This window comes from Thamnophis elegans, chromosome 1, assembly GCF_009769535.1.
Source record: "Thamnophis elegans isolate rThaEle1 chromosome 1, rThaEle1.pri, whole genome shotgun sequence".
NCBI lineage: Eukaryota > Metazoa > Chordata > Lepidosauria > Squamata > Colubridae > Thamnophis > Thamnophis elegans.
The window spans coordinates 101,878,300-101,906,130 of NC_045541.1; the positions used below are offsets into that span (position 1 = coordinate 101,878,300).

General features: G+C 41.8%; 1 protein-coding gene across 2 annotated transcripts in view; it reads left to right on the plus strand.

The window, feature by feature from the left end:
* LDLRAD3 (low density lipoprotein receptor class A domain containing 3) overlaps positions 1–27,831 on the plus strand; it is a 154,958-nt gene that overhangs the window by 50,043 nt on the left and 77,084 nt on the right. For both annotated transcript variants that reach the window (XM_032233995.1, XM_032233988.1), the window contains exon 2: positions 16,738–16,884. In XM_032233995.1, the coding sequence (XP_032089886.1) occupies positions 16,738–16,884 (147 nt within the window). The remainder of the gene's footprint in view (positions 1–16,737; positions 16,885–27,831) is intronic.

The following is a 27,831-nucleotide window of genomic DNA, read 5'->3' on the forward strand; positions in this document are numbered from 1 at the left end:
CCAATCAAGATTCGGAAATTACATTTCTAGTTTTTGATGACCTCTTTTTTGATACTAAAAGTTTTTATAGATCATCTTGCTCATTATCATAAATGTCCAAGACTTGTTAAGATATAAGATAAAAGTCATTTTTGTCTAATCCTTGTGACAAATATTTCCCAGGTTTTTCTGTTAGTATTCTTTTATTTTTCCATATATGATATATTTGGTAGTAATTACTAAAAAAGAATGGTTGAACTTCCCCAGTATCCTCTTTGTTTCATAGATTCTGTTCAATATATAAAAGGAATAATGTTCTTGTGTATGATCAATGCTAATCATAACCATTACACAATCATATGTACTTAAATTGATCACAAGGATTTCCAAGATACGTTCCTGTGTGACAAATGGGAGGAAGTTATAATTTGGATATGTGATTATCAGTACAGGTTTAATAAAATGTGCTGCTTATATGAATCTTGAATTATTTATAATGTAAGTTTCCCTTTGGGATTTAATCAGGACTCAGTTTCCCTTGTCTGGAGGTCATAATTGGAGGAGTTATCCCAGTTCAGTTTGTATATTTTTTTGTCTGTGACTATAGCAGGTAAATATCAATATTCTCCATAGTGAGGGGGAGGAGTATCCAGGATGGGTTGACTTTATCCTCTCGTTGATTGGACTGAGTCATCAGAGCTCTTGGTATAAGCCTCTGGTCCACCAGGTTCCGCCCAGTTTTAGACTCAGTCCACTCAAATGGACGGTTGACCATCCTAGATCTCCAACAGGTCGAAGATATTCAAGAAAGAAAAGGAAGGAAAATTCCAGTGTCTCCCTCCTACAGCATCCCAGGCGAGCTGGCAACTCCCTGGACTGTAAGGATCGGCCAAAAGCCCCTCAGGGGGCGGCCCGCTGCCCAGGCTTCTGAGTGAGACAAGCAACACTCAGAAAGGAATTTGCTGGGTGAGCAGGAGACAGAGGGCAGAAGCCTCTGGCAGGCACGCCCGGCTGCAAGGACGCCAGCAGCGCCGGAAAATTCCCCAAGAGCCGCGGATCGTGAGAAGGGACAGGCTAGGACGGCGCGGAGCCCCCCTCCCCCTGGAAGGGAGCCTTGCAAACGCGGAGTGCCCGCCCCATTGCTACGTGACCCACCTCATTGCAGAGGGCTCACGGGCAGAGCAAGGACTCCAGCGGCATGGGAAGTGAAGAAAACGGCAGCAGAGACGCGCGCAGCTCTTCGGAGCACAAGCCGCCCAGCCAGAAGATTCAAAAGGGGTGCCTTCATCTCCTGGCAAAGGGACCATGAAGCCATAAGGGACCATGTGTTCCAAGATGGCGGCGCCCAGAGGCAACAGGAGACTGGCAGGACACAGGTACTGGCAACAACAGCCGGCAGTCCCACCAGGTTAGTGACCACCCCTCAGGCGGCCCAGAGAAGGGGGGGAGGAAAGGCAGAGACAAAAAGAAGCACCTCTCCCCCAGGGCAGAGCTGGAAGCAGGCGGGGGGGGGGAGGAAAGGCAGAGACAAAAAGAAGCACCTCTCCCCCAGGGCAGAGCTGAAAGCAGGGGGGGGTCACAAGCCTCCCAAGCCATCTAAATAAGAAAGGAGGAGGCATTAAAGACTGCAACAGATTTGCAAGAGGGCAAGTGGCCTCAAATCCATCCCATGCCAGGGAAAGAAAAGAAAGGCTCCTGGAGGCCCCACAGCAGGTGGGACTGCAGGGGAGACAACCATTTGCAGGCAAGAATCCCCTTTGACACCCCTAGTCCTTGGGGTCTCCCTCAGAGGTGGCAATCCCCCTCCCCCATGCTGCCTCCCTGAGATCAGCCTCTGCCAACCCCCTCCCCCAGACAGGCAGGGGCCCCCAGCCAGCAAGCTCCCACAGGGGCCCCCAATTTTCAGACATAATGATGAAGGGCTTCCAGCAATGCCTGACATTGCTGCAGCAGCCTCAAATGCTGCCTCAGTGGCATCCTCTCCTAGGATACCTGAAGGGCTGGAAACACAGGGGGAGGACAGCTTTAGCTCCTCAGCCTTATCACGGGAGGAGAGTGAGCTGGATTGTGAGGAGGGGGAAGTCAGGGAGGATGACCTATCCGATGACATAGGCTTGCCCCCCCCCCTAAGCTGACCTTCACCGGATTGTTCCAGCCTTTGTTATATAAATCCCTCCTTTTTAAGGGTTAAGCAGCCGCCAGGCTTGGGAACAGAGCAGCACAGGCACCGCCTCAGCAGCAGGGGTTTTCTGCGGAAACCAGGTTTGAGGAGCAGGCCATTGAGACCGACATAATGCCAACTCCCAGGGCCTTTCTTGAATCGGTCAAGTGCCAAGGGGCCTCTCCCATGCTCACATCCACAGACAAGGCCTTTTTCAATGTGGATCAAGACATGGAGGGGGTGCTATCCCACCCACCAGGGGCGCCTCGGCTTTGGCTCTGCAACACCCCTGATTTTGCCAGGGGAACCTGAGCAGGCTCTGACGTGGGAAGACAGGAAGGCGGGCCTCACCCTCCGAAGAGGCATCAGGCAGCCGCCTGGGCGGTGAAGGCCGCCACCACCGCCTCATTGTTCAACAGGTCTCCTCTGCTCTGGCTGCAGGAGCTGCAACAACGCATCCCCATTACTGAGGTCAGAGCGCACCAGGACATCAATAAGCTGGGGGCGGTCATCTAATCTGTGGCGGATGCCTCATTGTCTGCAGCCAGGCTTGCCTCCAGGGCAATTGCTCCACTGTTGCATCTCACAGGCTGCTGTGGCTGAGACAGTGGCAGGCAGAGGTTCACCACAGGTGGCGCCTGGCATCCACTCCTTTCACAGGAGATGTCCTTTTTGGACCCGCTCTGGACCCCTATCTGGTCGAGGATAAGGACTAGAGGAAGGTTCTCCCCACAGCCCCTAAGAGGGGACAGTTCAGGACGGTGCCTTACTCCAGACGGCCCTGTTCCCGGGGACAAGACTTCGGGTCCTCCTTCTGGGGTTATGATCCCTTCAGGGGTTCAGGGGCGGGGTACTCAGGTGCCAGGCATTACTAGGAGGCTCTTCCGGCAGGCAGAGATGCCAAGATGGGCAGCAGAGGGGCAGGCAGCAGAAGCGGCCCTTCTGAGGGAGCGGAGGATGTGGCGGGGGGGATGCCCCTCCCGCAAAAACTAAGGCCAGAACCGAGTCACCCCCCCCTAGGGGGGCGGTTGGCATACTTCACCGATTGCTGCGACCGTGCCTCATCAGATAAATAAGTTCAGAACACCATGAGGCACAGTCCGGCTCTGGAACTCCTGTCTAAACCCCTGGGGTTTTTCCAGAGCTGCCCGGTTTCAAATAACCCGGCACAGAGATTACTGATGCAGCTATACAACTCCTGCTGGACATGGAGCCATCCAGCCAGTGCCTCTAGACAGGAGGGCCAAGGGCATTACACTATCCCTTTCGTAATCCCCAAGACATCGGGGATGGAGGGCAATTCTGGATCTGAATTGGCGGGACTGCTTCAATTGTTACAGGAGGTTCAAAATACATTCCCTCCACTCCATCTTGGAGGGAATCAGACAGGGAGACTTCCGCACTTTTATAGACCCCTCAGAGGCCTATTTACACATTCCTATCATTAGGGATTACAGGAGGTTTCTCAGGTTCAGCTACCTGGGGCAGCACTCCCAGAACCAGGCCTTGCCCTTCGGCTGGTATTCCTCCCTGCAAGACTTCACCAAGGTAATGGCTGCCTTAGCAGCGAGCTGGAGGCAGATTCCAGTTAGGATTCTAGGCCACCTAGATGACCTCCTCATACAGTCATCCTTTGAAGGGGCATTAGGGGATCCAGATATCACCTTGCCATTCCTGAGGGAGCACGGGTTCTCGGGGAATCTGGTTAAAAGCCAACTCTACCCTTCCACTAGGCTCATTCACCTAGGGGCTCTGATAGACTCAGTGGCAGGTAAGATATTCCTGTCACCCAAAAGACAGTGCTCACTAAGACGACTAGTCATCCAGGTAATCAAGGGAGACAGGGTGCCTTTAGCCACATGGTCTAGATGGTTAGGCACCAGGGTCTCAGCCTTTGGCATTATTCCTTGGGCCCGTCTCTACATCAGAGACCTACAAGGGTTCCCTTGCCGTTCCAGCAAAGGCACAGGAGCTACTCCCAGGCCAGGGTTCTTCTCCCGGCAATAGTCCCATGCTCAATGATCTGGTGGACGTCCCCGGCGATAACCAAGGGCGAATTCTTCAGAACGCCAGACCGGGTGACGGTAGCCACGGGTGCCAACCTGTTCGGAGGGTGGGGGGCGCCCACCTACAAGACCAGATAGTGCAGGGACAGTGAACCAGACAGAACTGACTCACAATATCAACTGGTTGGAACGCAGGGCAGTTCGCTTGACCCTAGAAAAATTTCACCACTCTGTCAAGGACAGACACATTCCAGCCCCCCACAGACAATATTGCACCCAAGGCCCACTTAAACAGACGGGGGGACCAAGTCGAAGGCCCTCATGCGGGAGGCCAAAAGGCCGGGTCAGTGGGCCGTAAGGAATGTTCTCTCCTTAAGGGCGGAACATATAGCGGGGGTGGACAACATCAGAGCCAATTGGCTCAGCCGGGCAGAAGTGGACAACTCGGAGTGGAGATTGCACCCGGTGATCTTCAGAGAGGCGATGGACCACCTCAGCCACCCGGACGTCGAGCTATTTGCCACCCCCCCAACACCCAGCTCCCAAGGTTTACGCCAGGTACCAAAGCCTGGGGTCAGAAGGGGCGGACGCCCTCCTAGGCCCCTGGCCTCGGGGACTGCTCTACGCTTACTCACCCTTGCCCCGGATTCCCAGGGTCATCCAAAAATTCTTTGGGAGGGGGCGGAGCTGGTACTGGTTGCCCCCTATTGGCCCAGGAGGCCATGGTTGGCAGACCTTCAGTCACTATTGGGGGACAGAGCGCAGAGGATTCCTCAGGATAGGCTCTCCCTCAGGCAGGGGTCACTGGAACACCCGGAACCCCAATGGCTCCAATTGACCACTTGGCGGTTGAGCGGAGCATCCTGAAGGAGGAAAGACTTTCCATCAAGGGGATAGAGCCCTTAGTGCTCAGATTTCTTCAGGCAGGCCTGGACAAGGGGTTAGACCCTAACACGTTTAGGAGACAAGTCTCGGCCATTTCTCAGCGCTTCTATGCGGTAGAGCCCAGGCACTCAGTCAACAACCTTTAGCAAGGCAGTTTCTGAAGGGGGCATCCAACCTCACACCACTCACGATACACAGGTGCCCCTCCTGGGTCTTGCATAAAGGGCTGGATGCTTTAAGGGGGCCCATTTGAACCATTGCGAACAATATCTCTAAAGTTTTTAACCCTTAAGGTGGTGTTCCTAGTGGCCATCAAATCTGCCAGGCGGACATCACAGCTGCAGGGCCTGTCCATGGAGGACGACCTCTGCATCTTTCACCAGGACAGAGAGGTGCCGCGGCTGGACCCTTCCTTCATTCCTAAGGTGGGTTCATGTTTCCACAAATTACAGGACCTGGGGGTGCCCAATTTCTGTCTGGACCCTGCTCACCCCCTAGAGAAGAAGTGGCACACCCTAGACAGAACCTGCCCAAAGAGAAAGTCCAAGGCCCGGTTGGTCTCCTACCATCTGTGGTCTCTGGGTAAAAAGGTGACTTCCACCACAATAGGCAGGTGGTGAGGACCTGCATTGCTACAGCCTACCAATCCCAGGCACCAATCCCCATCACAGCACATTCCACACGAAGTGCAGCCACCTTGGCATCCTGGGCTACACAGGCCTCATTGGCGGAGACATGTAGGGCAGCCGCAGGGTCTTCTTCCTCACCCTTCGTGAGGAACTACAAGCTGGACACCTTTGCCTCGGTGGAGGCTTTGTTTGAGCGCAGGGTACTACAGGCTGTCCACAGGGCAAGGGAGACATCTCACCAGGCTTAGTTTGGCCAGGGGTCTTCAACTTATTACCCACCCTAGGGACGTTTGGCTTTGGTACGTCCCATCCTGGATACTCCTCCCCCTCACTATGGAGAAAGGGCGTTGGTACTTACCTGATACGCCTCTTCTCATAGTGGGGGGGGGGAGTATCCAGACCCCCCCCTGTCATGGTAAGGTAACATTTACTAGGTTGTAGGTTGTCATAACATGATCAAAGTAGGATTCAATAAAAAGTAGAAACCTTAACAAGGTCTGGAGTGGATGGTTCAACGAGTCGGATAGAGTTCTTCGTCTACAAACTGGGCGGAGCCTGGTGGACCAGAGGCTTATACCAAGAGCTCTGATGACTCAGTCCAATCAACGAGAGGATAAAGTCAACCCATCCTGGATACTCCCCCCCCCCACTATGAGAAGAGGCGTATCAGGTAAGTACCAACGCCCTTTTTCCTGCATGGAGCAAAAAAGGTGACTGTTATTTTCCTGACAGCCAGCATAGTTTTTAATAAAACTGTTATGTATTGTTCATTAGTGTGTGTATGTCTTGATATGTACAGTACATCAACATTATATATATATATATATATATATATATATATATATATATATATATATATATATATATATATATATATACATACATACATATATACATACATACACACACACACACACACACACGTGTGTGTGTGTTTATACATACATACATACATACATACATACATACATACATACATACATACATACAGCACAGCTTTGTCTTCTAATCTGAGTTTTCTGGTCCAAATCACAGCTGATCTATAATAAGTAGGATAAATTGCTTACATTAATTCCTGTATTGCTTCTCCCTTCTTTGAATATTTTCTCTGAAAATAATTCCAAATGACCAAGTTTTCCACCTCTCAATCCTTCTGAATATGCGCAGGATAATTTATTTGGATACCAGGATGCAATAAATATGGACATGTTTATATAGATTGCATAGGCAACTGCCAACCAATCTGAGTTTGGTTTTTCCAGACAGAACCCAATACAAAGAACCATCAATCAGACTGTGCTCATTTGTGTTATCCAGTAACAGAATGTTCTGTTATTCTGTCTCACAAGATTTTTCCCTTCTGTTCTTAATTAACATAGAAGAGAATAAATTATGAGGATTTTTCCATGTTTCTGTGCTTGCCATGGTGACAAACATCTATAATCTTCAGAATTTCTCATACTGAAATGCTGACAGTTCTCCAGAAATTAAGAAGAAACCAAGAATCCCTTCCAGTTCTCTTCCTATTCTCAAAAAGGACAGATTTTCCTTTTTGAGAATAACAAGTCTTGTTTGAAGCGTCTTTCTTTATAGGTATTTCTAAATATTCCAGAATAGGGATAAAATAGCTCTTTCTTACTTGCTGTTTCTCAGTACTATCATGCTTTCTGCAAGATGCCCATTAACTTTTCTTTCCCATCCCATTCCTTTACAGGGGCTCATATAGTACAAATACGGGAACTGCACTATTATCGGGAAGTCCCTGTTCCCTGAATACTTAGAACCTTTATACAGTTTCTTGCTCTTAATGTCAGTTTTATGTACTTTTGGAGCAGAGCTATTATTTTCAAGAAACCACATGGAGCCAGTTTTTGATTTAGTAAAGAAATCAACTTTCTCTGCTTCTCCAAACGTTGGCTTTTATTTGTTTGGTACTATGCACGTGTTCCACCCAAACTTTGTTTTTCAGATGACACATGTTCTCTATTTTCTCTTAGCTATTAAAGAAGCCCCGTGAGCTTTCTCTGCATATTTATTTTTATATCTTCCAAGCAGAACTAACAGCTGTTGTGAAGACAGCATAAAATTTAAGGCGAGGGATTTTACCAAGACTACCCAGTTGTAAAGCCTAATCATGCCATGTTTGGGTGGGATTAATCACAGTACATTTTGTGGTAAGCAATTCCTGTACCTGTCTAGCTGATTTTATAAATACAGACTGCGATAGCACAGGGGAGGCATACTTGCTTCCATTCATAATCTTGATTTGCTATTCAGCATTTGTAGCAGTTCCTGGAACAAGCTTTGTAATATTTTATCCATTTCCTAGGAATAATGAAACAGTCATTTAGCAGTGAATAAAACTGGAAGGTACCGTATATACTCGAGTATAGGCCGACCCGAATATAAGCCGAGGCACCTAATTTTACCACAAAAAACTGGAAAAGTTATTGACTCGAGTATAAGCCTAGGGTGGGAAATGCAGCAGCTACCGGTAAATTTCAAAAATAAAAATAGATACCAATAATGTTTTTGAATATTTATTTCAAAGAAAAACAGTAAACTAGCGGTGTATTCAATGAAATACTTCACTCACCTCATGATGCTGATGTCCCGCTGTGATGATAATGTCCCGTGCAGCTGCGGGAGCGATGTCCCGCCTCCTATGACACACGGCACAGTGATTCCTATCATTGGATCACTGTACCAGAGGAGGTGGGACATCGCTATGTGGCTGCTTGCCATAACAAGGAGGAGGTGGGACATCGTTGCAGAGCGGCAGGAGGGGGAGGAAGGGGAATCGTAAGACAGCCCTGCATTACATTAGAACGTGAGGAGGGGGGATGGTGCGGTGCGCGCTGCGCGGCAAACTGACACAGAGGGAGGGGAAACTCACAGGGGCACTGGGCCATTCACGAGTGTCACCCAGCGGCATGGCCCCGCCCCTTTTTCTCCTCCATTTCGGGCAAATTTTTCACTGACTCGAGTATAAGCCGAGGCGGCTTTTTTCAGCCCAAAAAGTGGGCTGAAAAACTAGGCTTATACTCGAGTATATACAGTATATGGCACAATCCAGAGGAAGTTATGAAGTTAAATTTTATGGAGTTTTCTAAATACCTAGCTGGTATGTTACTAAAAAACCTGTTTTTAATCCTAGGATGAGAGAGAACACTGATAAATCAGAGTCACTAACACTTGGGTAGCATACACATTTAGTAAATTATTATTATTTATATAACAAGGTGATAACCACAGTTCTTTAGTTGGTGTTGGCCTTCATTGAATCGAGTTCTTCCCAAGAATCTAGGATATCATAATGTTTTGGGGTAACATATGTGCAGATCCAAGCAGTGTAGCTTTTTGTAATTGACACATGGAAATTTTATCAGATTTTCTAACTGCTGTCCAAAGCTTTGTGATATTGTTACTGTATTATTGTACAAGTAGGGCAGTCAATTAGATGTTTAGACTGGATTTGGCATTTTTTATCCACCTATCAAGTCCTTCCCAATGACTTGGAATTGTTTGGTAAGGGTATTGCTGCAGGATGGAAGCTGTTCCGCGTAAAGCTGCTGTGGTGGTTTCTCATGAGGAATAAGACACGCAGGCAAAATGTCTCGGGATGAGAGCTCAGAACAGAGTCCGAAACTCCCTTTTATTCTTATTACACTCATTAGCATACAATGTTATCACTTAGGGCCAGAGCTGGCTATGGCCAGTTACTTTTATGAGTCATTTATCCTGTTTTCCACATCCCATGCACTTTCATTGTTTCGTGTGCACTATGGCACATCCTGTGGGAGCAGGTCTCTGCAATTATTTTCACAAGCTGCCTTTTACAATTGATGGTGATTTTTTCAATGTCAGTGGTGTTCTATAGGGCTTAAGATGTTTTAGAATTGCACTCAAAGTGCCACTTGGTACTATTTTTGCTTTCTTTTGCCACTGTCATTCTACTTTTATTTGCAGGTCTTTGTACGATTTTCTTCGGTTCGTTTTCTTCTATTTTGCTGTTTGCAAGTAGTGCCACATCCATAGTCCAGACATTTTTTTGTCTTTTTTTAAATTAACAACTGATAAATCTGTGATGTTAGTCAGTGTCAGTTTTTGCATATATGTCTGCTTACTTTTTATACTGACTGATTTCGCTGCTCTTTCTCTCTCTTTCTCCCTCTCTTCCTTTGCACATCGGAGTCTAATTAAATCAAGCTCAATATCAGCTGCATTTTCATACCAAACTGCAACGCACTTAGGAAGGTGGCGATTAACACATTGTTGATAAATGTCTTCATTCAAGCCCAAAGCAAACTTATCCAAAAGGGCTTCTTCACCCCATCCTCTCATATAATTACAAAGGTGTTGAAATTCCTGAATGTACTGAGTCACCGGTCTATCTCCTTGTGTGAGGGTCATAAATTTCAGTTTACCCCGTTTCTCAGGGGGTCATCAAATCGTCTCTTGAACGCAGTCATAAACGCATCAAAATTCCTGAGGAGGGGGGAGTTGGTTTGGTGCAAACCCATCCACCAATCAGCCGCCTCGTCCTCCAAAGCAAGCAACACCATCCGCACTCTCATGGCATCTGATTCAAAATCGGGCCCATAAATTTCCATGAAGTTATAAACTTGCATAATGAAAAACCCCAGCTTCTTAGGATTTCGATCATACTTTACAGTTAAGGGGGGGACTTTAGCCATTCTGCGTCTTCTGGGGGGTGGGGCCCCTGGCCTGGCAGCACCCCTGGCTGGGGGGGTGAAGCTGCATGTGGGTTTTCTTGCTCCCATCCCCCCTCGACCTCTTCACCCTCCCCGAATCTTTGGCTAGAGTACCTCTGTTCCAAGTTTTCCGGCTGACCTCTTTCTCGGGATCTTCATTCGGCCCCCGCTTCAAACGGCCTCTCCTGATGTTTTCTTCTGGTAACGCCAGCATCCCAGCTTGCACTATCTTCTCTTTGTCCCACAGACAAGGACCAATGGGGGGGGGGGGATCGCAGGGCCCGCTATTTCCAGCTCAGCCATCTTCTCGGGTAATGATAAATCAGCAGTCTCTTTTTCAATTTCTTCATCGCTGGCGTGCGAAGACATTTTCTCTGTTTCTTCTTGTAGTTTTCACCCCCCACGGAAGATTGTATTCTCCTGGTAGGGTGTTGATGAGACTTCGCTTACTGTCAGCACCTCTCCATTAATTAATTAGGAAAGAAAGACCACAAGACTCCATGTGTGGAAATCAAGTGTACTTTTACTAAGTAAGAATGATTAAAGGCATAGAGAAGCGAAGTCTGATTATTTAGGCGCGAAAGCAATTGATATATAGAATAGCCCATTCCCCACCCCTTGGCATCACAGTTCCACTCCAATCATAATTCTTCCAAGTGTCAGGTGTGAGATAACTTCAAAAGGCATCACAAAGATGGAATGTCGGTGCCGTTAGTCCTGGCGGGAAACACCCACGCATGCGTAGTCCGATCAGCCGGTGAACTCCAGAACCTTCCTCCAGCACAATGAGTAACCCCTCCCAAATACCATGCCCTCCCTCCCCGTTTCATGGCAGCCAAAGCGATAGCAAAGCAGAGGCTGACAATTATATTGAAATAAAACAGAGTCCCTAGCTTATACCTTCTTTACAGGTAGTCTTTGACTTATAACTGCAATTGAGCCTAAAATTTCTGTTGCTAAGTGACACATTTGTTAAGGGAGTTTGCTCCATTTTATGACTTTTCTTGCCACAGTTGTTAAGTGAATCACTATAAGTGTTAAGTTACCAACATGGTGGTTAAGTGAATCTGGCTTTTCCATTGACTTTGCTTGTCAGAAAACTGCAAAATGGGGTTATATGACCCCAGGAAACTGCAACTGTCATAAATATGAGTCAGTTGCTAAGCGTCTGAATTTTGACTACCTAACCATGGGGATGTTAAAATGGTTGTAAGTGTGAAAAACAGTCATAAGTCACTTTTTTCAGTGCCGGTGTAACTTTCAACAGTCACTAAATGAACTGTTGTAAGTTGAAGACTGCCTGTATTTCTATGAATAAAGAAATGCTTCTTTGCTCGTTCAGTCTTACAACTTAGGTCATGTTGTAGCAAAAGTACATTGGAAGCAAAGTGTAGTATGTTTGGGTGGGGAGTGTTAGAAAGTTACGGTTTTTATGTCATTGTTAAGCCCAAACAACCCAACAACCAAAATATTGTATGACTTAGTGTTGTAGAACAACTATACATAATTAAATTAATTTACATAAATAAGAGAATATTTGTAACTCAAGATTGAACTATGGGGTCCTTGGTGTTCTCTGAGCTTGGTGGTTTTCTTGCAGACATTTCATTAATAAACTAGGAAACCTCCTAAGTTCACAGACTATAGGTTCGCCATGGTGAACCTATGGCAGGCGTGCCAGAGGTGGCATGCAGAGTCCTCTCTATGGGCACATGCACTGTCATCAGCTGCTCTTATGGTTTCCGCCATGCGCATGCACGCGGGCTAGTTGGTCTTTATGTGCACTGGAGCACCGGAAACTCAAAGACCAGCTGACCTTGGGTTTCCTCCGCGTGCATGTGTTTGTGTTCTGGTTTGGGCGCTCAGTGCCAAAAAGATTTGCCATCACTGCTATAGGTGTTACAGTTGTTACTTATCTTGGAAGAAAACTCATGGTGGAGAAAACATTTTCAAATAATAGGGAATCACTTAGATATGACCCACAGTTTCTGGAAAGAAGTTTTGTGGAACAGTTATTACTTTTGTGGAAAAATACATTGATCTCTAGAATGATTCTAACTTGTTGCTAAAAAGAATGAAATCATTTTTAATCAGAAGGACTAATGGTGTGAACTGTTGCAGACAGTTGTACTCAATGATTTAGCTCTTCAGCTATGTATCTTCTACTAAAAACGAACTCTGTAGTATGAACATATTCCTTCCTTATGATTGGAATGTTTTAATTTAAGCAAATATATTTCTCTTCAAGGCTGATAGTATCAAATGTACTTAAATTGATAGAACTGCAGGGTGAGGTGGGTTGTTACGTAGTTATGTAGAAAATACCATAAACAAACAAAAGCTTGTAGTTAAAGTAATAGTTAAAGCACTAAGTTGATCAAAAGAAAATGGTTTTAAAATTGAAGAAGCACTACTCTGTTAGCTAAAAATTCCAAGGACCTGAAAGCTCTAGTAATAAAAGTCAATTTTCTGTATTGACAAGAAAATTACACGAACATGTCAAGCTCTATTCAAAGGAGATTTTATTTTTACCAACTATATTTCTTTATGCAGAAGGGTAGCCACGTTAATCTTTTGCAGCATAAATAAGATGTTTTTGGCATCTTAACAATTGATACATAAAGTTTGCATAAACTTTCTATAATTAAAAAAATGTATTCATTGATAAATTAATTCGTCTTTTGAATGATACAGGATTGTTCTTCCTGTTCTGCGGGGAGGTAACATGCAGTTAATTTTATCTCATTCTTCATCTCAATGATTTAATCTTGAAACAATCATTTTGGTGACATTTGCTGTGGTTATTAAAACAAAGAATTGTAGAAATTAATATGGTGTTTTTATTAGTTTTGGATTACAGATTTTAAAGCATTACATACGCTAGGATGAAAGTTGAAGGATCCCTCTGTTCTCCAAACAAATTGAATTATATTGATTTTTGTTGACTAGTTTTTGTAATTATCTCTTCTTAGACTTGGGTATAATAAAATATCAGTGTAAATGGTGGCAGGCATAAGGATTAGAATTAGTCAAAGGGATTAGCAACTCCTATGGGAATCTTCAATAGCTATTCTTTTGTTTGCAACAGATGTCCTTAGATTGTGTTTATAAGGGGTGAAGCTGGCAGGTGGACTAAATATTGCTTTGGATACTTTTAATATTGAGCAATTGCCTGCTATTTTCCAGATTGAGAAAATAATGTCCAAAAGTCTATTTACTTATTTAGTAGATTTGCATCCCTCCTTTATTATTTTATAAACATCTCAAGACAGCAAACATATCTGATATTCTTTCCTCTTCTTATTTTCTTCCTACAACAACTACCCAGTAAAGTGAGTTGGGTTTGAGAGAAAATGACTAGTCCAAAGACATCCAGCTGATTTTCAGGTCTAAGGTGAGACTAGAACTGACAGCCTCCTGGTTTCTAGGCCAGCACCTTAGCCACTAGGCCAATTGATTTAAAAGAGGGGTGGTGGTGGAATTTTAAATTAGGGAGTTGACAGATACGTTGGATTTGAATTTTGTGTTTGATAGGCAGATTTTCTGCATCAAATAGATCTTCCTCCTTGTTTTTAATAATGCAGATTCTCTTTCAGGGTGAAGGGAGTAAACTTTCACAGACTCACCATGATGACGCCAAAATGCTGAAACTTTGCATTCTGATATCATGATTCAAAGTTCACCCTTGGTACCTGTATTATGATTGTCAGAGGATGGGAAAGGGAAAGAACTTTTCCAAGCCCTCAGGCAGTCTTCTTTTGTAAAATAAAGTGATTTTTTTTTAGTTTACAGTGTAAATAAAATAAATAACCTGTGCTTATATAAAGTGGTCCTAGTTTAAGTAATGTAATATACTATCAACTACAGAAGATCCTTGCAGGTCCTCAACTGTTTCAGGCTTTCTTTCTATGCTGTTGTAAAATTTAATCACTGTTTGGTTAGGTTAACCTCTTCCAAAGGCTGCTTTGCTTTATTTTCACTTTTGTGTTTCTGGCCTAGAGAGAGAAAAACATAATCTATGTTTTCTTTTTCCTGAATGTCCTGAAAAGTAAACATCTTGGTCACACTTTGCTGTGCCTCCAATGTAGCTTCATTTCTCCAGTCAGTCTGCTGAAAATTAGATTTTCCTGTCCAATTTTGCTTGTTCTGCAAGCAAAATGAACCATATTCCTTTCCTCTGGGGATCCTCTCTCAGGCTCTGTTGCCCTGCTTTCATCCTGTGACTTCAATCACCCTGATCACCCTATTCACCCTACTGTATAGCACCTCTAGCGCACAAGGACACACAAAGCACAAACAACCAAAATTCTTTTTCCTGATAAATATCTTTACTAGAAGGCAGATATGCTTGCTCACAGGTGTCTCAATTAACCCAAGAACCTAAGGCAGCCTTTTAGCTGTCTATTTAATGCTTTTCACGCAGTTGACAAATAGACAACACTCTGTCCTTGAGGGAAACTACACACCTGTCTTAATCAGTGAGAACTGCACAGTGACTCGCCACAGAAGCACATAAGAGGTGGAGTTTGTGTCATGACATTGCAGTATGTGTTGTATCCTTTCCACCTTTCTCAAGGATGCCTATGGCTTGTTAGTTTGGGGAAGATAAGGATTTACTGCTGGGCCTGAGTGAAGACTGACAGTGATCTAAATTATTAACAAAGTGTGAACATTTTATACATACATAGCATTGTACTTAAGTATAATGAATGTGTGTGTTATATATTCTGTGATATATTCTATCAAATATATCAATTGTGCATAATATAGGTGAATGCAAATAGGATGTATAATATGCCTTTGTTATATTTTTGATTCCTGGAGAACCTGAGCTGTTTGATTAAATATCTGTTTATTATATTAGTATATCAGCTTCCTTTAAAGGGACTCTGTGTAGTGTACTTAGGGTTATCCCAGTACACTCTTAGAACAGTCTTCGAAGTAGGTCAGGCTGAGTGATTATGTCTGGCACAGAGTCAATCAGTGGACAGATAAGAGATCTGTACTCTCTCAGTGTCATAGTGACTTCTGCACAATGTTTACAAGCTTCAGTAAATTCACTGAAATTTAATTCATCATATTGATGTGAATGAGAGAAAGTTAACACTTGAGATAGTCAATGTTCAGTAGTCTCTAGACAATTGATAGGTAATGTTTTGGGTTAATCACATATTTGAAATTTAGAAAGCAGATTGTACCACAAATGGGTGGTGGTATAACAAAATGATGTCTTTGGACTGATTCCATGCTATCAAAACATTTAATTATCTAAGGCAAAGTTGCCTGCCATTTCTATTACCCTGATATGGTACTTTCTACCAATTTATCTTTTTTTTATTTTTTGCCTTCATTGTGACTACAAAGAGTTGGGTTTCAGGCATTAGTCGTTTATTTTCTAAGAATCCTATGAGGATAAAATAGGACTCAGATACATTTGTAAAGTAGATGTCTGTAGCTTTTTGCAGCCTGCCAGCTCTGTTTATTTATGTTCAGTTAAATAACTTACTGTATTTGGCAATCTGCGAATTATATTGATTTAATAAAAATCTTTTAAAATGCAATCTAATGGGCAAGGTGCCCATGGCAATTATTTTCTTTGCCCTGGGAATGAACTTCTTTCTACAGCAACAATGATGAAAATAAACTTTAGGAAGTGTCAGAGCTTAAAGAGAAGGGATTTTTTTAACCGTTCTGGTTCAGAAGGTACAAGATTTGTACCTTGATATAAGAAATCTCTCTGAATTTCACCTTGAATTAATTTGGAAACTACATATTATTATTTTCCCACCCATATGAAAGTTCAAGCCCCTGGCCCAACAGCCACAAATCTATCACATGGGCCAATCCTTCATTGCCATGAAGAAAAATTCCTCCCATCCACATCCGTCCAGGTGCAGAGACAAAGCAACCTTGACTTTCTGAGAAAGAATGTTGTTATGGCTACACATCACATAGACTATGTATAATCCCCCCTCCTGTTTTCCCACAGTAGAAAGTGTGGCAAGCCTGAAATCCAAAAAGAAAAAAATGGCTTCCAGGTCTGACAAATAGTTTGCATGTTATTCAATTTCAAAGACTTAGTTGCATCTAAATAAGTGTCCAGTTTTCCCAGCTCATGTTATTATTCAGAGATATACAATTTTTGAATGATAGAATGTAATAGCTTCCTGTAAAGCATAGAAAAAATGGGAATTTCAAAATATCGATTTAAGAAAGGACAGATCAATAGATCTAAATGCTAATTTTCTGCTCTTTCCATCTTTCTTTCAAATATATATGTTTTTGTCTCCCAGCAACATTGGTTCAGATGCAAAAATAATTTCTGCTGATCTTCTTTTTATTTTATCTTTTCTGGGTTGCAGAAAGTCAACTCTTACCTTGGAATAATTTCACAAATGAATGTAATATTCCTGGAAACTTCATGTGCAGTAATGGACGCTGTATCCCAGGAGCCTGGCAATGTGATGGGCTGCCAGACTGCTTTGATGAAAGTGATGAGAAGGAATGCCGTGAGTATACTAAACTTTGAATAGTGAAGCTTAAACCTATTGTATATAATTCAATGCATCTCAGGGATGATTGATAGGAAGGGAGACAGACAAAGTTATCCTATAGCACTGAGAAATAACAAGACCTTCAATAAGGATTCTCCCAAATGTTGTAGTATGGACAGATTCAATTTGGAGCAGCCCTTAGAGTTGACCAGGATGGACTTTAAAGGTGATTTGCAACATTTTGTATTAAATCAGAAGCTGACTGACATCAGTGCAGCTTCTGGACTAACAGTGTTACTTGGACAAATCTAAATGTAGCCATCATTCTACCCTGGCTAGTAGATGCTGAACCAGTTTATGCTTCCAGGTGGTTTCAAAGGGAGTGAATTGGGGCAGTACAGTTACGAGGTAGGCAAAAGACATGATCTCCAGTAAATTTTCAATTAAGGCATAAGATGTAATTGTGCATAGGCTACCTAGGCATGGTCTTACCAGTTGCTCAAGTCCAGGAGAACCACCAGACTGTTAACTAGTTCTACATAGGTGGGGTTGACCCCTTCCATAACTATAGATGAACCAACTTTGGAATCAGAAAGCTGTTATTCCAAAAGCTAGAGTTTAGCCTAAGTCTGCTCCTTCCTACCCAGACCGTAAATGTATCCTGTTTATATGCAACCATCATTTAATCCTCAACTTACAACTATTCATTCAGTGATCATTTGACGTTTCAACGGCACTGAAAAAAGTCGCTTATGACTGTTTTTCACATTTATGACTGTTGCAGCATCCCCATAAACATATGATAAATTTGCCTCTCCCTCCCTCCCTCCCTCCCTCCCTCCCTCCCTCCCTCCCTCCCTCCCTCTCTCTCTCTCTCTCTCTCTATATATATATATATATATATATATATATATATATATATATATATTTATCTATCTATCTATCTATCTATCTATCTATCTAGTTATAGTTATAGTTATACACACACACACACACACACACACATACATACATACATAAAAAGGCAAATTTTGTACATACACATACCACACAAGAGGCTTTTTACTTCTGTTTTCATATAACTTTGTTATTTCCTCTATTGCATGATATCACCCTCATGCAAATAGAGAATTAATGAAGTGTTTCAAACAGAATTTATGTTTTGTTTATGAATGACTCAGCAGTGGCTTGGCAGTGGTCACAAACTACATTCAGGATATTATTTTGTCACAGAGAATAAAATGGAATCCAGTAAAATTCTGGTGGGAGGGAAAACACTGTAACTGCTGATAAAATCTTAAACAGTTGTAAAACCCCAGTTCATAAATTTCTTCAGTGGAATCAGCTTAAATCTTGGGGTGCTTAACTGATGTTCGTACTGTATGTTCTTTCTTTTCTTTCCAAGATGGATTAGATTATTGAAATATTTTAGCTAGGTCATTTTTATTTCACCCATGCAGAGGTAATCATCCTGTTCTTTTTTCATCTTTCCTTATCTTTGCTTAGTAGCAATATCAAAATTCATGAATAAATTTGAACAAGAGTGAAGGGAAAATAACCTTTGAGCAGGTGATTCATTTCCTGTGCTATCCTACATTGACAGAGGAGGTAAAAGAAACAAAGAGGGAAAAATAAAAGACTACTTTTATAGGTTCTGGTTCAAGTTACTGTGACGGGCTGCAGACTGTATTTTTCTTTTTATATGAAATCTGTCTCCATTTATAAGGGTGACTTAATTTACCTTTGAAAATGGAATGAAAGATAAGAACTGTAAAGATTTATAACAAATAAGTGAAGGAAAAAATAAGTCCACATGACAAAAAAGAATGAATATAGTGAAAAAGATCCTATATGCCCATAAAACTTGTTAAATATGAATACTCTGGTTGTAGTCTCCAATTGGAAAAGAGCATTTCAGATCTGTGTAACACAGGTAAGAAAGCTCAGTTTTGTATATGTTTATCCTCTGCCCCCATCCCTTCCCCCCTTCTGAGAGAGAGAGAGAGGGAGAGAGGGAGGGAGAAGAGGGAGGGAGGGAGAGAGAGAGGGGGGGTCCAGGTACATAGATACTATTTCAGAAATATCACCTGGGCATCACAGCTCTATTCCGTATCCTCTAATCATAATTGACACCAATTACTCTTAACACTGCATTGTAAAAATAGATTCAATATATTCAGTATAATCACTTCCATTCAGTCAGTCATTCACTATTTTACTTATAGTTTAGACTCTAGAGCTCTGAAAAAATGGAACAGGGATTTATTCATTCAGAAGATGGAACTTTAGGAAAAAAATATGAATCCTGGACCAAAAAAAAGTTATTTATCTCTAATTTAACTAGGCCTGGTTATATCTAGAACACATATGCTAACTCAAAACCTATGCACCCAATTTTCTATTGATGAATACAGTGGAGTGCTCATAAGAAGAGGTTTGTTTGAAGTGTGACTGGTGATATTCACTGAGTAGTGAAACATCTGCAAGCAAACAACCAAGCAAACAAGCTCAGAGAGAACCAAGGACTCCAGAATTCAACCCTGAACTATATACATTCTCTTCCTTTGAATATTTTTCTATGCATCACTATTACAAAATAATGTTGGCATGCAGCAATACTTAATTGTCAGTTCTCCCAGGCATACCAGACGGAAAACACAACTTTGCTTTGAACCCTATATTAGCATAATCTTGTAAATTTGAAGGTATAAATCTGATGCCACTTGCCTGATCAATTTGAGCTGGTTCTTAAGTTTCTTCCTCTGACTGTTAAGGCAATAGGGGCTCCTCCCCCTTCTATCTAATTGCTTCCTAAGAAGCATCTCTTCTTCTTGATCCTCAAGGTCATTCTCACATAACATTTCCTTAATTGTATAAAACAGTGGTCCCCAACCCCCGGTCCGCGGACCGGTGCCGGGCCGCGGAGTACCTGGCACCGGGCCGCGCAGCGGCCGGGGGCCATGATCCCTGCAGCTGGGCGCCGTGGCTCTCCTGCTGCGCCAGCCGCTCCTCTTCCAGCCGCTCGCCCAGCGCGCAAAGCTCCCGGCAGCGGCGCCACAGCTCCTCGAGGCGCCGGCGGCTCTCCTGGTTCTGCGCGCGCAGCTTGCGCAGGTCCTCTTGGCCCAGGCGGCCCCCTTCCAGCTCCTGCATCGCCCGCAACTCGGCCTCGTATCGCTCCAGGCTCTGCGCGCAGCTCCAGCTCACCACCAGCGCGTAGTCGGAGGCCAGCTGCCGCTTCTCGGAGCGCCCGGCCCGGAGGACGCGCGGGGCAGACAGCAGCGCGGTTGGCCGCTGCTTGCGCGCTTCCTGCAGCCCTTCGTGCTCGGCCAGGAGCTGCTCCAGCAGCGCCTCCAGAGCGGCGCAGTCGGCCCACAGCCCCTCCAGCTGCTGCCGCCGCCGGGCCAGCTCGGGCTCCAGGCGGCGGAGACGCAGCTCTCCAAGTTGCGCGCTCAGCCTCTCCAAGCTCTCCAACTCATGGCGCAGCGCGTCCCGCTCCAGCTCGCCTTGAGGTGATCTCAAAAAATAAGCTAGGTTGGATATGACTGGGATAAGATTTCCAGATGTTGACTTGGCTCAAGTCACCGGTTCCTTTTTCTTGCTGAATGAAAACTCCTGCATCATGGTTGTATGTAGGATGTATTTAGAAAAATTCAAGATGGGAACCATCTTGGTTTTTATGTGATGCAAATAAAAGAATAAATAGGCTTTTAATTTCATAGTCATGGCTATTACCTTGACATTTTCGATGTCACTCTGACACCCTTGTCCCAGATAATTTGGTGAATGGACAGAGAGGCTACCAGCTAGTAGTAGGCTGGCTTGAATGCACTTACTAAGAAAGGATTCACAGTGAATTCAATGAATAACATTTTTGGGTGATCATCAATCTGATGGGAGCTATATATCTATTGCAGCATTTACCTGCAAATTTAAAGGAAGTCCAGAAAGCGATTGCAATCTATTTGGCATATATTTACAAATACATATTGAAAATAATGCAACATTTAATATTTTCTGATCATGGTGCTGTCATTGGTGTACTATCCTGGTAATTAAAAATGGTGTCTGTAGAAGAATAAAAATGTGGTTGTGTGTTAACAAAAGAATAGAAACTATAAGCATATAATCTTCCATTCAAATAGTTAGAAATTAACTAGAAATAGTTAGTCCAGTTTACAAGCAACAGCCTGACGGTAGATCAGTTTACTGAAATATGGATTACTTAAAGGGGTACTCCGGGCTGGGAGTTTTTTTACACCCCCACCCCCACCCCTGCGCGCGCTCAGCGGGCCACGGTAAAATTATCACAGGCTGACTGGTCCGCGGCGATAAAAAGGTTGGGGACCACTGGTATAAAATATCAAGCGTAACAGTGTGCAAGATCCTTTTTGTTTCTTACTTTATTTAGAAAATCTAATTTTAAAAGTAGCTTATATGACTGCACAAATATTTAAATCTGCACCTGCTGTGAGTCACTTTTATGACTCAGGTGGCATATAAGTCAATTAAATAAATAAATGTAAAATTTCTGTGCCCTGTTCTTGAACTAGATATTTTAGCATGACTTTAAACAATACAGAACTCTGCAGCATTATTTTCAATTCACTCATGAAAAATGAAATCCTTCTGAGTAAATTTAAACTTTTTTTGTAATCTAACCTATCTGTTAAACACATTGATAAGTGTTGAAGTCTTCTAAAAGGTTTTATATCTGGAAAAAGGATTCCTAATTAAATCAAGTTTAAGTCTCATTAGTAGTTATTCTTTTCTAATGTATGGTATTCTGTACATGATGTTTTGAGAAATATCCAAATGGTAACCATAAAATAATTTACATGCCTTCAAATATTTACAGTAAATATTCATAATCATATTATTTTATTCAAGAAATTACAGTCTATAAGTTTCCCATGGGGTCCTTGGTGCTCTCTGAGTTTGGTGGTTTTCTTGCAGATGTTTCATTATCAAACTATGTATCATCATTGATGATGATGATGATGATGATGATAGCAATAGCACACATATACAGCTTCACAGTGCACAGTGCTTTACAGCCCTCTTTAAGTGGTTTATAGAGCCAGCATATTGCCCCCAACAATGTAGGTCCTCATTTTACCAACCTCAGAAAGATGGAAAGCTCTTGATCATACTGATGCTGATGCTGATACCTAGTTGGGTAATGAAACTTCTGCAAGGAAATCACCACGTTCAGAGAGCACCAAGGACTCCACTGTTCAATCCTGAGCTACAGATATTCTCAGTATAAAGGTCTCTCTTTGTCCAACGTGTGGTTACCACACCAAGGAGAGACAGGATATTTTTTTTTAATAAAAAGGTGATATAACAGATAGTATCTCTTTATGGATATTCATATTGGTTAGCACATATCTTCAGTGATTGGGTGCATAGTTCTCTGTATTTCCCATATTACTATTTAATCTGTTTTAGTATCTCCTGGTACTCATTAAAATAGAGATTTTCCTATCTTTTCTGTGTACATGTTGAGGTAACTGCTTGTAGCAAAGAAGTCATGAAAGCATATAATCCTAATTATTGCTTTATATGTTATGAAAACTATTTTTAGAAATATGAAAATGCGTGGCCTGGAACACTTCCACCTCTTTTATGGAAGTGGAAATAATTTTAACTCTTTTATGGAAGAGTGGAAATAATTTTAACATTTACAATCTTTCAAAGAAATGACAAATAGATTGTTGGAACTGTTTTTGCTTTAAGGTCCATTATGGACATGCCAATTAGGCATTTATCCATTCATGCTGAATTCATTAGTAGTAAATGAGGGGAAGGAAGGGATCCAATCTTCAGAACTGCTGGAAACTCTGTGAGTCTGTATGTACCATGCAAACAAAAATCAGAAAGTATGAAAGAAGGAAATCATCAACCTTGGGGAAAAAGATTTAAAATGTAAGGCCACATCCAGTTTGGTCGCCACAATGTAAAAAAGATGTGGAGACTCTAGAAAGAGTTCAGAGAAGAGCAACAAAGATGATTAGGGGACTGGAGGCTAAAATATATGAAGAACGGTTGCAGGGACTGGGTATGTCTAGTTTAATGAAAAGAAGGACTAGGGCTGACATGATAGCAGTGTTCCAATATCTCAGGGGTTGCTACAAAGAAGAGGGAGTCAAGCTATTCTCCAAAGCACCTGAGGGCAGGACAAGAAACTAATCAAGGAGAGAAGCAACCTAGAACTAAGGAGAAATTTCATGACAGTTGGAACAATTAATCAGTGGAATAACTTGTCTCCAGAAGTTGTAAATGCTCCAACACCGGAAGTTTTTAAGAAGATGTTGGATAACCATTTGTCTGAAGTGGTGTAGGGTTTCCTGCCTAAGCAGGGGTTGGACTGGAAGACCTCCAAGGTCCCTTCCAACTCTGTTTAAAATGTTGAATATCTTCAGAAATAGTGATACATCATTTAGTTTATCATGTTTGCTAATAAATAACTATGAAACACTAGGTGGTTTCTTTCTCCAGACTCCCTGTTGTAAATCACACTGTGTTTAGAAGGTGAGTCTTGTCATCAACTTCACCGGGAGCTGGATTCTGACTGTGCTGCCATATTTAATTTCTCTTTGAGCTCTTGGAGGTTTTTTAATTCCCTGCCCTAATCAACTGTAATCTTCATCTGTCTAAAATAATTGAATAATATGTAAGCATTGAAAGTAATATGTGAGCATTGAAAGTAGCTTTTGTCGGCTAACTATCAACAGTTACTTAGAGAATTGATAGGTTGATGCTTTTGTCAACTAACAAGCAGCAGATGGTATATTTTCAAAGTATGGCATATCATCCTTGCTTACTGCCTGAAAAGATAACAGACAAATTTAAAGTTTCACCAAATAACCAGACACATCTGATTATCCCTCCGCCCAACACATTCACCCACACACACTTTATTGGGGGGGAGGTGTTAGGTGGGAAAAGCCTTTTTTGTTAGTTCCATGTGCTTTCAGAAATTTGTCTGTAAATCAACAGTGACACCCAGTGTCCAGTTTCACTTATCTTTGTGTTTATGATCATTATATTTACACATTAGGACAGCCAGCCAAAATGAGCTAATTGTCTTATGCTTCATTCTTCATGGCAAATTATAAGCATGGAAGTATTTGTACATTTCTTTATTACAGATATAAAATTGGAACCTGAAAAAAATATTTATTATTTATTTATTACATTTATATGAGTGCTCATCCCACAAAAAATGACTCTGGGTAGTATTCAAAAATTAACTAAAACAATAAATATATAAAACAATCATTACTACAAATATGAAACAGTTTACAATAGTGGCAAATATCTGTAGCTCAGGTGTAGGATGAGGGTGAAGGTTCGTTCTCTGACCTTGTGGGTTGATTTCTGAACATTTCGTTACCAGGCTAGGTAACATCTTCAGCGGAGTTTAAGGGATGTAAGTGTCAGTGTTCTTCTGTTTATTAAGGCTTCAGGTGTGGGTGTGTCAAATGAAGATCTTATGATGGGTCTTATGGTGTGAGCCATCAGTTAGTGTCTTGTGACGGGTCTTGTGATAGGGAGGTTACATCAGGTCAGCGTCATTGAGAGATGAACTTGGGGGGGGAGTTGCATGGGTTGGTTAAAGGTTGATGCTGTCTCTGGTTTGTTGTGTGGTTGATTTAGATTCTGAGGGGTTCATAGGTTGGTCAATGTGTCTGTTGATGGAATAAACCTGAGCCATGTCAAGGAACACTCCTGAAGCCCTTATAAACAGAACACTGACATTGATATCCCCTAAACTCCACTGAAGGCGTTACATAGCCTGGTAACGAAATGTTTGGAAACCAACTAACAAGCTTAAAGAACTAACTTTCACCTTCATATAAATCAATCACTATTATAAAAAACCACAAGGCACTAGAGAGGGAGTATTAACCACATTAATGAAGCCATGTGAGAATTTCACCAGTCCACTGGAACTCCCAGGCCTAAAGATATAGCCAGGACTTGATGAATTTGTGGAATAGAATAGAATAGAATAGAATAGAATAGAATTCTTTATTGGCCAAGTGTGATTGAACACACAAGGAATTTGTCGTTGGTGCATATGCTCTCAGTATACATAAAGAATCTATATCTTTTTTTGTTGACGACAGTATAAATACCCCATAATCTGGAACAAGCAGATGTCACTGAGGAACATATGATTCTACCTTTTACTTAAATGCTATGTAAATCCAATACTCCATGTAGCCAGGTTCAGATTCAACATAAAATCTAAGAATACACACACTGTTCTTCTCACTGCAGTAAACTTAACCATTAGTCTGCTTACCTTCACAACTGGAAGTCTAATTGTATCTGTTAATGGAAAAATCAGAATAATACTAACTATATAGGTGTTTGAGTATCACAGATGTTAATGTAATAAATCAAATATTTGACTATTGTATCAACATCACAATTTTCTCACAATATTTTTTTTCTGATTCCCAAATTTATATGAGAAATGAAAAAGTACATATTAATTGTACTATGGTAGGTATGTATAGCTGTTTTAGCCACATTCCCCAGTGTATTTTTACCATGTTGAAAACTGAGGGATGAAAAAGAAATTTAAGTTTGTGAGCAGCTATTCATGCATTAAGACTCGCTGTAGAGCGGTAAGGAAAGGAGATTTTTGACAAGAGTATGTCTTGCCTTTCTTAGGGCAATTTGTCAACCCTAGTTATTGTATTCTTGTTTATCACAACCCAATTACTAAAACATTGCTTGCTCTCTTTCCCGTCATCACTTCATTTTGAAAAAAAAGAATGATAAAATAGCATCCAGTTAAAATTTTAGCTAAGTGGAATAGAAATATGAAAGGAAGGATACAGATTCAAATGATTAGAAGAAATGTGTTCATAATTTACTGTCTACTATTCCCATTCAGTTACCTAATAAATTGAACTGATATCAGAAACCCTTCTTGATAGTCTAAAGAATCATTGGAATGAAACAGTAGATTCTGATATGTGAAGAGAACAGTGTAGGAAGTCAAGATGGAAATTGTAATAATAATTTAGCACAATGCTACATAATTCTCAAAGGAGAATAGTCTGCTCTTTGGGAAAACAATGCAAAGGGCAATAAGCCAAAACACAATATTTGGGTTGAATATGGGGCCCTCTATTGACAAAGCATATATTCAGTGGGATTCAAATTTTTTTACTACTAGTTCAGTGGGTGTGGCTTGGTGGTGTAACATAACTTAGCTTGATGGGTGTGGCAGGGGAGGGATCCTGTAAAATCTCTATTCCCACCCCATTCCAGGTGAAGGATACTGTGAAATCTCAATTTCCATCCCACTCTAGAAGAAGGTTACTGCAAAATCCCCATTTCCTCCCTGCAACTCAGGACACAGAGAATACATGGGGGCGGGCCCAGTCAGAAGTGGTATTTACCAGTTCTCCAAACTACTCAAAATTTCCGCTACCGGTTCTTCAGAACTGGTCAGAACCTGCTGAATACTACTTCTGCATATATTCTACCACAAAGCTAGAGTCTTTGCCATTCATCAAAGAACACCATTATAACTCATCTTTGTTCATTTCTGTAACTCAGCAAAATTCTGTATTTCTGTTGCTTTACATTTAGAACTTTAAAACTGCTTTATTTTTTAAATCTTGCACACATTTTCCAGGTCTTCAGTATAGGGAGAAAAAACATTGCCTTAAAGTAAAGTGCATGTTGTCTTTAATCATCCTGCTGTGATAATAAAGTAATGTGGTGTAGCAGCTCTTTGTTGAAGGTACTCTTTTTTGCTAACAACTTTCAAGGTTAACTCTTGATTTGTGGCATAATGCCTTCACCTTTTTGATTTAAAGACTACCTCCCAGGCAACATCTTCCATTGGTATTGTATCCATCTAGAACAGGTTTTGTTTTCTTAGAAATTTGGTGCAGTAGATTTTATTATATTGTGTGACTTACAGTACATGCAGAAGATTATCGTATTTATGGTGCTAATTAGATGCACAACATTGTCAGGATAAGATCAACAGTAAATGCAAAAACAAATCCCATCATCTTTTGCACATATAGAGCTAGATGAAAATTTGGTCATGGTATTAAAATTAAACTTCTACATTCTCAAGTATGATGTTTTAAGCATATAAAATTGGCCACACAAAAGTAATTGTTTGGTTTGATTTAATAAAGATCTTGGATGCTTTTCTAACCTTTTGTTTTCCAATAGCGGCTTATGTTGTAAAACAGTAATAATTAGTCCCAAGTTATGTTTAAATACCTTGAACAATATCCATTTGGAATACCATGAAATATATGGACTGTTGTATTTAACCTCATGTCTAAGTATCCATTTAACATACCTTTTTATGAATGTTAATAATCCAGCTTGTGTCAAAGCCAGTTTTTCCAGTGTTCCTCCTGGAAAGTGAGGAAACGTAGAGATTATTTTATATGGAGCATCTACAGGTTTCTCCTGTTTACTTGATGTCAGACCCATCTTTCTTTACGACTCTCCCTCCCATTGTCCCTCCCTCCCATTTTATGAGAAAAGGTGCTAAGTACAGCTTTGTTTCCTGCAGTAAATTTCATTATGACCTTTATGTGCAGTTTATTTTGTATATGGTATAAAATTTTAAGATGTTTCTGGAGGCCAAGATGTGATAGGAATAAGGTTTGAAAGAATTGATTGCACCTTTATAGAAACTGCTCTTTATCTAGCCCAAAGGTTTTGTCATGGGAACCACATGAGGATTCGTTTATTAGCCTGAGGGCTGCACAACACTGAATTTGTTTTATTATATTGATGTAAAAGTCTTTAGTGAGTTGAAAAATATTTATCAAATTTGTAATCTAACTCAATATCAGCTCTGGGTAGCATACAACATTAAAAACATAGTAGAACAAGAAATAGCAGGGGGGGGGGGGACTAAGGATCCACAAGGGACAAAAAAGACATGTCTACACACAGACAGAC